This window comes from Pelobates fuscus, chromosome 3 (genome assembly GCF_036172605.1).
Source record: "Pelobates fuscus isolate aPelFus1 chromosome 3, aPelFus1.pri, whole genome shotgun sequence".
Lineage (NCBI taxonomy): Eukaryota > Metazoa > Chordata > Amphibia > Anura > Pelobatidae > Pelobates > Pelobates fuscus.
Genome location: NC_086319.1, coordinates 70,408,698 through 70,421,126, shown reverse-complemented (window position 1 = coordinate 70,421,126; position 12,429 = coordinate 70,408,698). Strand labels below are relative to the sequence as shown.

The window sequence follows — 12,429 nt, the reverse complement described above, 5'->3', positions numbered from 1 at the left end:
TTAAAGTCTACAGGAATTTTTGTAGATAAATAGTTTGGAAGGTTTCTAGTAGTATTGAATCATCTAGAAAGCTTATTAAATTGAAGCTATTGATGTTAGATTTCGGTCGTACAGGTTTTAGAAAAAAAATACAACAATGAACCCACAGATATACTCCGAACTAGACTTTCATATTTAGATTTAGATTTTTTTGATAATGCAAAATAAGTTATTTAGCTCAAAAATGTTACCTATACAGGAAGAAAATCTTAACGCCTTCTTAATCTGTTGTTCTGTATTCTTAAATTTCTGGGTCATTTAATAGTTAGTTACCGTAGTTAAAAAGTTCCAATCTTCTTTAAAGTAATGTATTAGATGTCTAGCCCAGCTGCCTACCAGACTCACAACATTCACAGAATAGTACAGCAAATATTGATTCACTCAAGCAGATTTTAATAGGAGATTAAAATATAATCCTGGGTTTAGCAATGGATTTCTTGTGTAAACTATCATCGTTTTCTAATTTTACTTATTATTTTCTTATTTCATGAACTACCTACACCCTTTTTCTTTGTTTAGTGGAGGTTTTTTTTACTGTAGAATAAACAAGATTAACTATATAGTCTATATCTGGTTTGGTACAAAGCTGGGCAGATTTACAAAGAGGTGAAATGTTCTTTGTCATATGATGGATCATTTAATCTTGTTAAAATTGGGCTCCACTAAATAACATTAGTATTCCTGCCTGGTTTTAATGCTTCCGTTTACTTTCATTAATAAATCTGCCCTATTGGGTTTATTCACTAAAACAGGAATTGTAGAGAATAGACAAGCCAATTGCAAATTTAGGCCAAAATGTTGATATTTTGTTCCTATACCATTAATATGACATGCAATCCTCAATTCCATTGGCTAATCCCTCAACTAAAGCGCTTGGAGTGAGGTAGGGATATCTAACTGCTTAGCTCTGTTTGAGCTTGGCATAGTGTGTTCTCAATATTTGTTAAACTGTTATTGGGAGGTTCTGTTGGTTCCTGTTCATTGTTATTGATCTCTTACTTGCTGTCAGTTTTGGAGAGAGCCTAAAGGTCCCTTAGGCCATTTGGAGTTCCTGGGAACACCCACATTTATTTAAATTCTGAATGCAGGAAGTAACAGGGAGAAAGTTGTGTTCCTATCCCGTCTGTATGAAAAGATCCATTCTCCTATAGAAAGAATTGGGGGAATTCCATTGTCTTCCACTGGTTAATAGGGGAATTGATGACCTATTAGATTTGTTTTCTATCTCTTCCACTAGCCCCACACTGCATTCATTTTTTGCACCTTGTCTTTTGCACATGGATTATGAACAGTGGAGGTAGCTGCTTCTGGTTCCTCTATTGTATAACCTTATTCCTGGAGCCTCAGACCCTTTTTATGATTCTTTTTTTTTTATCATTGCTTCTGTTGATTTAATAATGCTTTATCTTTTAGGCCCTGTCACGAACGCACCCTATTTCAAGAGTATGCATGATATAGTTGTGGTGGTGAAAGTTCATTTTTTGTCTGCACTAGACCCGAAATAAAAATAATAATACAAAATCCCCCTTAACACCACCCACACTTAAACATAATAATATAACTATTACTATTTTAACGTTGCCACCACCAGGTCAATTTATTAATGGGGTTCCTTGGTCCCCCAGGTGAATCAGTAATAAAACCCCACCAAATACGAATTAGCACAATATCAAAGCAATTGTAAAATACTAATTAGTCTCTTCAGGTAACGTGATTCTTTACCAGACAAAGGTAGAACTTAATAAAGGAATATTTATTATGAGCAAAAGTGCATATAAAAAAATAGATGACAATTAAAATAATTTACACCAACAACAGATAAAAACAAAAGGGATAAAATAACAGAAAGTCCTAATCACTTACTCACCTCTTCAAAGTAAATACTTCTGCCCCAGGGGGGCTCTGGTAGGAAAGATGGTGACTCACTTAGAATTAGATTCTGGCCCCAAGCAAGTACACAGACATTTCAGTATCATTGGATATATACCCTGTGGATTACCACGCCTGGTCTAGAGGTGAAGTTTAGGCGTATCTATAGAGATAATGAGTGACCACCCCCTTGTGTTTCAGATCAACATCAATCCAAATGGAAACATTTGGTTCTTTCTTCTCTTATGTACCTGCCACAGAAATAATAATTGCATTTACGAATTTGTTATTATTTTCATATTCTATACATATGTCGCACACCTTACTTGCGTCCCAACATGGCGGACGTCACAATTCCTTCCCCTACGGTTAAGTTATGCCAATCATGTTTGGGCTTGTTTAGAATATGGCGCTTGTCACATTACAAATATAACAAAAATGAGGCTTAATTATTATTCTGTGGGTAAATATGAATATTGTTTCCTTTTGGATATCAAAGAGATTGACCCATCAATTAAGACGTACAGGCCAAATGGCTGAGCCAGACATTCAGGCTTTTCCAGTGTAGAATCTCACACCTTGCAGAGCCATTGAGTAATCACAGGATCCATTCATAGGATAAAACCCTTTTCACATTCCTATGCAATTTACATTACCCCTTCTGTCATCTGACCTTTAATATAATCAAATGAACCCCTTTTGACCTTGACAATATTCCATCTCTACCAGGCAAGCATATTATCTATGCACTACACAAATTACATTAAAGGACAATATTCCATAGTGCAAAAATGAGTTATGCACCCTTGCCGTGACAGACCCAGGTGGTCACGTTTTAGGAAATGGATTCTTAAAGGACCACTCTAGGCACCCAGACCACTTCAGCTTAATGAAGTGGTATGGGTGCCAGGTCCAGCTAGGGTTAACTAATTTTTTTTATAAACATAGCAGTTTCAGAGAAACTGCTATGTTTATCAATTAGTTAAGCCTTCCCCCTAGTCCTCTAGTGGCTGTCTCACTGACAGCCGCTAGAGGCGCTTGCGTGATTCTCACTGTGAAAATCACAGTGAGAGCACGCAAGCGTCCATAGGAAAGCATTGTAAATGCTTTCCTATGCGACCGGCTGAATGCGCGCGCAGCTCTTGCCGCGTGTGCGCATTCAGCCGACGGGGAGGATCGGAGGCGGAGAGGAGGAGGAGAGCTCCCCGCCCAGCGCTGGAAAAAGGTAAGTTTTAACCCTTTTCCCCTTTCCAGAGCCGGGCGGGAGGGGGTCCCTGAGGGTGGGGGCACCCTCAGGGCACTCTAGTGCCAGGAAAACGAGTATGCTTTCCTGGCACTAGAGTGGTCCTTTAAGCTATTTAGGGATAAGTTATTTCATATCTTATTCAGCGTAGCTGTTAGTTTTTTTTTTTAGTAAATTTCAGATAAATCTAAGGTGCTAAATTGACTTGTATTATTATTATCATTATTTTTCATTTGGACAAATTTGATGATCTCCTATTGTTATTAACAGCATTTAGATTTCACATTGGCTTACTGTGCAAGTTAAATCATGATATTATTCCGTAATATTCATTTACCTTGCAGGCCTGAGAAAGACGGTCATTCTTCACATTTCTGAGTGATCTAATGCAGAGACATTTGATACAGTGAGACAGTAATGTCAGATAAAAATGTACAAGAATGCAACAATTGTTTACTAGTGCATCAAACCGAATCCCTTGATTAATGTTCCCCTATCATGAGTAGAACATATGTAAATAATGTTTATCAAGAACACTTGTGAAATAGACAGAAATAAGACCAATAACAATTAACGTTTAAGTGTCAAATCTGTGCTACACATTACAATGGATCTGCCCATGGAACTGCAATTTTATTATATATTTTCTTCTGTTTTGCAACATGAATAAAGCATTTGCTTTTCAAGTGATGATAATCTAAATGGGAAATAAATATACATATTTTATTATTCAGACAGGTCACTTGAAAAAAGGAATGTAGATACAAGTTCACAAGCACAGATTTCTGATAAGCGGATATCCTTAAAGGTAAGTTTAGTCCTGTTATTTTTGAGAATAAATTATACTTCAGATACTTTCAATGCTATTTCATAGTGTATCCAAACAGGTACTAGTCTAGTGATTGGTGGAAATCCCCCAGCTGATCTCATTGATCTTCAGAATTAGAATCCTGTTTTCTACCTGGTTGGGTTGTTCAGCAATATGTGGATTGATGGAAAATAAAGTAGAACTGAAAGGGAATTTCAAAATGTAGTCACCAGTCGCTGAATTGGAAACATAACTGATGGTTTTGGACCTTGAACTTCCCGACATTCCATACTTAGCCTAGACCAGTTGCTCCTATCCCAGTGTATTGCAGGTTTACTAGCAAATTTGCAATGAGAACAGCCTGATGAGTGCCGTCAATTCGAAATGAGGCGCGATTAATTAAATCACCACCACACACAAAGGAATGCATTCACTAAACAGTAAATTGTAAGAAACAAAACAAACATTTAGGCCAAAATTCTGATTTGAAAAAAAAAACTCCAACTGTTCCGTGGTGAAAATTTGCAACTTGTTAATCAGTTCTCATTTGAGTGAATAAACCTAAATAATGCTAGAAATCTTCGTAGAGGGGCTCTGTCACCTTTTGGGATATTTGCATATTTGGTGAAGACCCCTGATGATGACATCACTGCTGGGGTGCGGTAGCCCGGGATGCAGAGATGGTAAAATATACTTACCTGACTTTGTCCCATGTGGGTGGCACCATCTTCGATCTTCAGGTCTTGGTGCTTCATCTGCCAGTAGCCCATGCCAGTGCTGTACTCTGCACATGCGTGAGAGTACAGCACTGATGTCTATGGAGAGTCCCGCGAGGTGGCAGGAGTTTCCATTGATATTATGTTGCGAGATAATGCCTTATTCCCCCAGCCTTTTCTAGTGATGGCTGGCAGAAGTGATGAAACTTGACAGCGGTAGCTCCACTTTTTGACAAGATTTGTCAAGGTTAGGATCTCACCATAAGACAAGGTAGTCCTGTACTTTGTCTTATGATATATATTTTGACTGCATTGGAATAACAGTAAAATTCCAATGCAGCCTTTATGAACATCTCATAAAGATTTTATATTTTATTACAGTATTTGTATGGCAATGAAATTTGTTTAAAATATGTAATAAATCTATTAAAAAGAAGCTGGATTGTGATACTAAATACATTAAGATAATGCTTTGACAGATAACATAGTCACGTCAGAGGTTTAAGGCAATATTTCTTAATGATGCTCAGTCGTTTACATCCAAAGTGACTTACTAGCTAAACTAAAACTGTTGCTGATTGGGTGAAGTTCTCTGATTGGACAGTAGTGGCCTAAAATGTGAAATCAACCTTGAATTTACTTGACATAGGCACTGTCGTTATTCGGCAGGTGTTAGTTTAAAATTACCTTAATAAGACTCGGACACCAGTTATTCTGTTGGAGTATAACGTCCACAGCTTTATTAACTTTCAAACAAATTAACAAATTTAGGGTCATTGTCATTTCTGACATTTTGTTACTATCCCCCCATACAATACCCCTGACAATGACCCTAGCACTTAAACAATAAATAACATTTCAATAACATTTAACTTATAACACACGGCCTACCAAAGAGGCCCCAACCAAACGTAACTGTAGGGGTGTACCCAGACACCCCTACCCCCTAGGTTCGTAGCCACCGAAGAGCTTGAACCTACCAACACTCTTATCCACCTGGCCTACTCCGGCCTAGGCCTTGGCCTATCCACTTCCAATTCCAGCCAACTTCCGACTTTACCATGCCCTGTTCCGCCATAGCACATGCCTTGACCCCTTAAGGACATGCGCGACCCCCACCACACAAAAACAGGGCCCTATCAATACCCTCCTGAAATCCTAGGTTCAGCAAGTCAGTCCCTACATCTGACAAATGAACCCCGTCTCTCCTGAAATAACCGGGCAACATGCCCTCCAACTCCCTGTGTCGGACAACTACTCCCCCCAAACGTCTAATAAATGCTGACATTGCCCTATTCACCTTGCCCCTGCAACGGGCTACCGCATCCAAGTCCCTAGCGTGCCTCCACGCAAATCGGGGGACCATCTCCGACCACACCACTACAACGCCAGGGACCAGCCCTACCAGCCGGTCCATGTCCCTCTTCATCCATCTCACTAACTCCCTCTGAGGGACAAGACCCAAATCATTCCCCCCGCCATGCAACACTACCACATCAGGCTTCGCCCCCCCATACACTTTCCTGAACAAAACACTACTCAAACCTTGCCAGCTAAATCCCCTAAAACCAAACCATGAGATCGCCACCCGCTCCCGAGGAAAGCCCAGCTGTGTTCCGCTCCTTCTAGCTGCAGCTCTCTTCCGTGCCCAATACACGAACGAATGGCCGATCACCCACACCGTCCAACCTGAAACGAAATAAAAGTTAGTTCTTCATCCTCCAAACCACCGTCTCGACACCAACACCACCACGCAAAATACTTAGCTCTCAAAATTTCTTTTTTTTTTTTTTTTTTTGAACTTACACCAGCCTGTCCGGCCTCACATACGATCGGAAACGCAAGGATTCCCACCTACCAATCCTTTTTATCCTCTCGTCACCCAGACCTAACCTCGCCGCCTCCGTCGCGGCCCCTATACGGAATGAATGAGTACCAAACTGCAAGGGTTCCAGGCCCATCTTCCCCAGTCCCATCCGGAAGACCCTGGTAAACTGGAAACGTGACAGCGCTGACCCATCAGCGTGTACGAAAAAACAGCCCTTACCCTCAGGCCGGAGCGCTAAATAATTAGCGCCCCGCAACACCGGGCACACCTTGGACCCCGGAAACCCGTACAATACCACCGTGCAGCCTTTTCCAAAAACATCAGTTTTTGACTTGCACAATCTGATACTCACCCTGTCAGCGCTGACTACCACGTCTTCCTGCTGCAGCCCCCCAACCCCCGCCTTGTTCACACTCACCAGCTCGCCGACTCTAAACGCCCCAAAAAAGGCCCACACAAATGCACCTGCAAATAATTCAACCTCGAAAGGCGAGCGGCATATCGAGGGTAACAGCTCCACTAACTGTTGAAGCATTCCGAAAGACACCGGCCGCCTCGAGTCAGCCGTTTTCTTCCCTCTCCTGAAGCCCTTGATAGCCTGCCGAACCAAGAAATGTTTAGTGACATCTCCCCAACCGTTGAACTTAAATAAAAAAGCCAGAGCTGACATATGCCTGTCGACCATGGCCGGCGAGGCCTGCTTAACAAACAATTGGCAAAGAATCCACAACAAAACATCCAGCCTCCGCTCCGCGGAAAGCTCCCCCCCTACCTGAAGCACCGCCTCCTCCCATACTTTCCAGACCTTAACATACGCCGACCAGGTGCCTGGCGCCAGCGACTTCCTTATGTACTCGCCAAGCAGGCCATCCCGAGTTGCCACATTTCGACTGGGCACACCTGCCCCACCTTCGCTGCACCAGGAGCCGCTTCCCAAAAACGTTCCCACTGTAAACGAGATAGAGCATCAGCCACCACATTCTTACACCCCGGAATGTGCCTAGCCTTAAACACAATGTTAGATGACATACAGAGCAAAACCAACCGCCGCAACAATCGCACCACCGGAGGCGAGCTAGCAGACAGGCTATTAATCGCCTGCACTACCGCCATGTTGTCTGAATGAAATGTGACCCTCTTGTTGGCCAGCTCCTTGCCCCAGAGTGACACCGCGACCACCACGGGAAACAGTTCCAGAAACGCCAGGTTTCTGATAAGCGGGGATGACAACCACGTGTCCGGCCACCCCTCCGCGCACCATTCTCCCGCCAAATAGGCACCAAAACCAATACTGCCCGACGCGTCCGTAAACAACCCTATCGCCTCAGACGACACAGACAGCTCCCTAAAAAACACAGTTCCATTAAAATTGGTCAGAAAATGATCCCACACCTCTAGATCTTCCCTCATGTCGGCGGACACTCTAATATAGTGAGACGGCCGCCGCGCCCCGCTGGTTGCCTGAGCCAACCTCCTACAGAATACCCTCCCCATAGGAATGACCCTGCATGCAAAGTTAAGGCTCCCTAGAAGAGATTGCAAGCCCCTTAGCGTAACTTTCCTTGCCCTTGCAGCCGCGCCTACCACCTGTCGTAAATCTTGCAGCTTATCTACTGGCAACCTGCACTCACCGGCACACGAGTCAATCTCCAGACCCAAGAAACAAATGCACGTAGTGGGGCCCACTGTCTTATCCGCAGCTAAAGGCACCCCGAATGCATGCGACACCCACTGCAGAGTCCCTAGCAGCTGACCACACTTACCCGAATCACGAGGGCCGACACATAGGAAATCATCGAGATAGTGCACCACCGATCCCCCCGCCGACTCTTTGCGCACCACCCATTCCAAGAACGTGCTAAACTTCTCGAAATAGGCGCATGACACGGAGCAACCCATAGGCAGGCACAAATCTACATAGAACCCGTCCTCGAAATGACAACCCAAGAGGTGATGACAATCCGGATGGATGGGGAGCAGCCGAAACGCTGCTTCCACATCCACCTTCGCCATTAACGCCCCCCGACCCGCTCTCCGTACCAGCTCGACGGCTTTGTCGAATGATGTATAGGAGACCGAGCACAAGTCCGCGTCAATGTCATCATTCACCGAACCCCCTTTCGGGTGCGACAAATGATGAATCATACGGAATTTCCCAGGTTCCTTCTTGGGAACCACACCCAAAGGGGATATCCGCAGATCGGCCAATGGCGGGGCCGCGAACGGGCCCGCCATCCTGCCCAAGGACACTTCTTTCAACAACTTCTCCCCAACCACCCCCGGATGTTCCATTACAGATTTAAGATTTGCGCTAACCCCACTCGGACCTTTTGCCCTGAAGGGGATCCGGAAGCCTTCCGTGAAACCCCTCCATAAAAATTCTGCATCCTGCTGACTATCGTATTGCCTTAGCCAAGGCAACATCACGTCGACCTTCACCGGGGACCGCCCTAGCGGAAGTCGCTGTAGCAGCGGTTCCTGTCGTACCTCCTCCTGTGCCACCCTTCCCTTTTTGAAAGCATCGACTGACCCCGTGGCTACCGCCGCAACCGGAACACTCGTGTCTAAACCTACACGAAGCCCCCCATTTACACTGGCCCTCGTTAAACGCCCAGCAAAAACCTTTTTTCGGACCCGCCGACGCAGCGCCCCCAGTGGCCGCGCCGGCTGTCCCCTGAAAGGGAGCAGATTTCTGCGCCATCATCAGCCGCATCCATAGCGGCAGGTCCATCTGGTCCCACCGCATGGATGCATTCGCTGCTAGCCGTTGACGAAATTGTTCATCGTACTTCCACCATGCCAGCCCCCCATATGTCCGGTACGCATCACCTATTCCGTCGAGATAGCAAAATAACTGCGAACAGCAATCCGGTCGCTTTTCGCCGATAACACTGGCCAAAATACAAAATGCCCGCAGCCAATTCCCACAAGTCTTCGGGATCTTCCTATACTTACGCCTTTTTTCTTCCTCCTCCTTCTTGGCGTCCTTTTTGTCCTCCTCCTTGAGGTCTAGGAACTCCTCTAGGGGGAGAAGGGAAAAGATTTCTACGAACTCACCTTTCCATATCTTTTCCTTCACCTCCCCTTTTAAATGACAGCCAAGGGGACCCGCGAAGGACACGTGCACGTTTTGCCGCGCGGCCTCCGAGATGTCCCCAAAACCTGCCTCCTGTTCAGATGCCCCTTCCGTCGATCCCACAAGCGGATGCGCGGCATTCGCGTCCCCACTGGCAACCCCCCCCGATAACGAACCTCTACTAGTAACTACCTTACCGTGGTCCCCGTCTGTGGCCCATACTCTACCAAACTGCTGTGACTCCCTACCTTCCTCCCAGGAGTCCAAGAAAGATTTCAAACAGCCTATGAGTGTGCCTGGATGTAATGCAGAGCTCGACTCACCACTGTTGCCCCCGGCCGCCTCAGGCCCAGGGGATGCCGTCCTTCCACCGGCCCTGTCAGGCCCCGGAGCTTCCGCACATCGCCGACTCCTGCATTCCTGGTCTCTCCTCGGAACCGCTGGCGTGTGACTCCGCGACCTGTAAGGAGACGATAACCTGGGCAGTCTGTCCGATCGGTCCCCTGCCCGCCTGTGCTCCCTACGCTCCTCCCTTCTGTCCCAGTCCCGGCTCTTCCTAGCCGCCCCACGGTCCCTGCTGACAGACCTCAGCCTCCGATCCCGGCCACTCCCAACTGAAGAACCGGATACACTCAGCCGACTACACCCCCTCCAATTCCCTGAAGCGGACCTCCGCTGCCTGACTCCGCAACTGTGCCTGGAGTCGCTACGCCTGTCCTGTGACGGGCTCCTGTCCACACTCATCCGACCTCTGTCCGTGCACTTACTTCTGCTGTGCCTGGCGCTAGCGCTGCGCCGCTCTTCGCTCCTTCCCCTCCAAACACTAGGCCTCTTAGTCATACCCCCCTGGGAGCTGCCTACCGGGCCCTCCCGCACTTCTCCGCCTCGCCTGCCTCCACCAGCTGTCATGGGCCCCGGCCCCTCCCCGCCCGGCTGACCGCAACTCGTCGACTCCTGTCCTCCGCTGACCACTACTACCTGACTAAGAGAAGCATCCCTGGCTGTTGCCGCTCTCTTCGAATTGTGGCTAAGCTCGCAGCGTCCCCTCTCTCCTCCCTCTGTCCTGCTCCCCGACCTGGCTCTCGATAAGGCCGCCCTCTGACCACTGCTGACCCGATCCCCATGCTCCTGAGACGGGACCGCTAGTGAAGAGCCTGCAGCAACCCTCTCTCCATGACTCTCCAAACCCCCCCTGGTGTTCGACTCACCGCTTCCCGACACTCCGGGCTCCCTGGCCACCTGGCCGCTTCCCGACCCACTCTTCCCGACAGCTGTCCTGGAAACCGGCTCCGTTCCCGCTTTCCTGCCAACCGCAGATCCGCGGGGCGCCATCTTCCCCCGCGCTCCTTTCGCCGTGGCCTTCCTCGCCTGGCTAGCCGTCCCAGTGACCGGCGCCGCCTGCTTCGACAAACCGCTGCCGGAACCAGTCGCCATATCCCCATCCTCTACCGACGGGCTCCTCCGACGACGAGGTGCGGGTGCCACACCCGGGCTGAGACGCTGCGGCGGCCTCGTCCTCCGTGTAGGCCTCCGCTCCGGCTCCCGGGAAGTCGCAGCAGCGCCGAGCTGCTGATGTAGCCACTCCATGCCCCGATCCTTGACAGCCGCTCGAACTCCCTCCAGGATTTCTTCTAATGACGCCATACCTGCAGAAACGAGAAAGCAGAGGAAACCCACAGACCTGACAAAGAACAGGTAAGTGAATTTCTGTTAAAATGGCTCCTCTCTAAGATGGCCGCTATTTAACTTGCTCTTAGACCACCCCCACGCTGCATTACCCTAAGCCCACCCCCAATTCTTAACCCTGCCCACTCTCTGGCCCTGTCAAGGCCCACTCCCCCTCTGCGTTGTTCCGTGGGCTTCATTTAAATTCCTGTCACTTCAAACTTCAGTGAATAACCCTTGCAAGATTTACTATAATAAACAGCGTTAATCATCTGTCCTTTAACCGTTAAAGAGAAGTGACCGATTCCCTCATCTCCCACCTGTTGAACAGTTGTGATGGACCCATCTTTGTAGGTCTCCGAGGTTCTCTGTGGACATTTGATGTCTGTACATATAGTCTTATAGATAAATCTGCACTCTTAGTGATCATTTGGATAGGTTTACAGAGCACGTTTTAGTAGTCTCTCTCATTTTTGCAAACTTTGAAACTTCATCAAGTGAGATCTAGTCTCAGTATTAACTAATATTTAACTAACTTCTATTTGCAGAGAGATCCTGTAACACAACTTGTTTTTGCAAATGAGACACTGGAAAAAGCAATCAAAGGAATTTCTCTTGCGCGTTCTCATGGCATCATGCCAGATGAAGCATCTGTGATTGACCACTACTGTGGAACGGTGAGATTGTAGCTTTAAATGATTATTATTTTCCATTTGTATAGCTGCTGTAAGGCAGATTGTGTAAATAGTCTTTAGGCCTCACCAAGCTTACGTCTCCGCGTTCACGGCTATATGAGAAAAGCAGCCTAGATTATTCAGATTTCTTGCTTTATTGAATATTTAATGATTTATATATTTGTGTTTAAGCCTTTGAAGTTTTGTTTGTTAGGATTAGAAACTAATTACATCAAAAAATCAACATGAATTAATACTAATCCCTTTCTCTGACTATTTGCGTTTGCAATCAGCTAGGTGCAAAGAGTCCGCATTTAAAAAATGCTTCCGAGGTGCAGAACAGCGCATCCAAATCGCTTGCAAATAGTCTGATGATGATGGATTTACAACTTGAGTTAATTGTAACTCAGCACCGAGTGTCTGTCAAACTTCTCAATCTTCTGCAAGGTAGGAGATTAGATTGTAATAGAACTATACAAAAACAAATTATCTCTCTGAAAATATACCTTAC

At 46.4% G+C, this 12,429-nt stretch overlaps 1 protein-coding gene across 1 annotated transcript in view; it reads left to right on the top strand.

Moving 5' to 3' along the window:
* CFAP54 (cilia and flagella associated protein 54) overlaps window positions 1-12,429 on the top strand; it is a 311,984-nt gene that overhangs the window by 71,615 nt on the left and 227,940 nt on the right. The window contains exons 16-18 of the mRNA XM_063446144.1: window positions 3,886-3,959; window positions 11,793-11,921; window positions 12,212-12,365. Of these exons, the coding sequence (XP_063302214.1) occupies window positions 3,886-3,959; window positions 11,793-11,921; window positions 12,212-12,365 (357 nt within the window). The remainder of the gene's footprint in view (window positions 1-3,885; window positions 3,960-11,792; window positions 11,922-12,211; window positions 12,366-12,429) is intronic.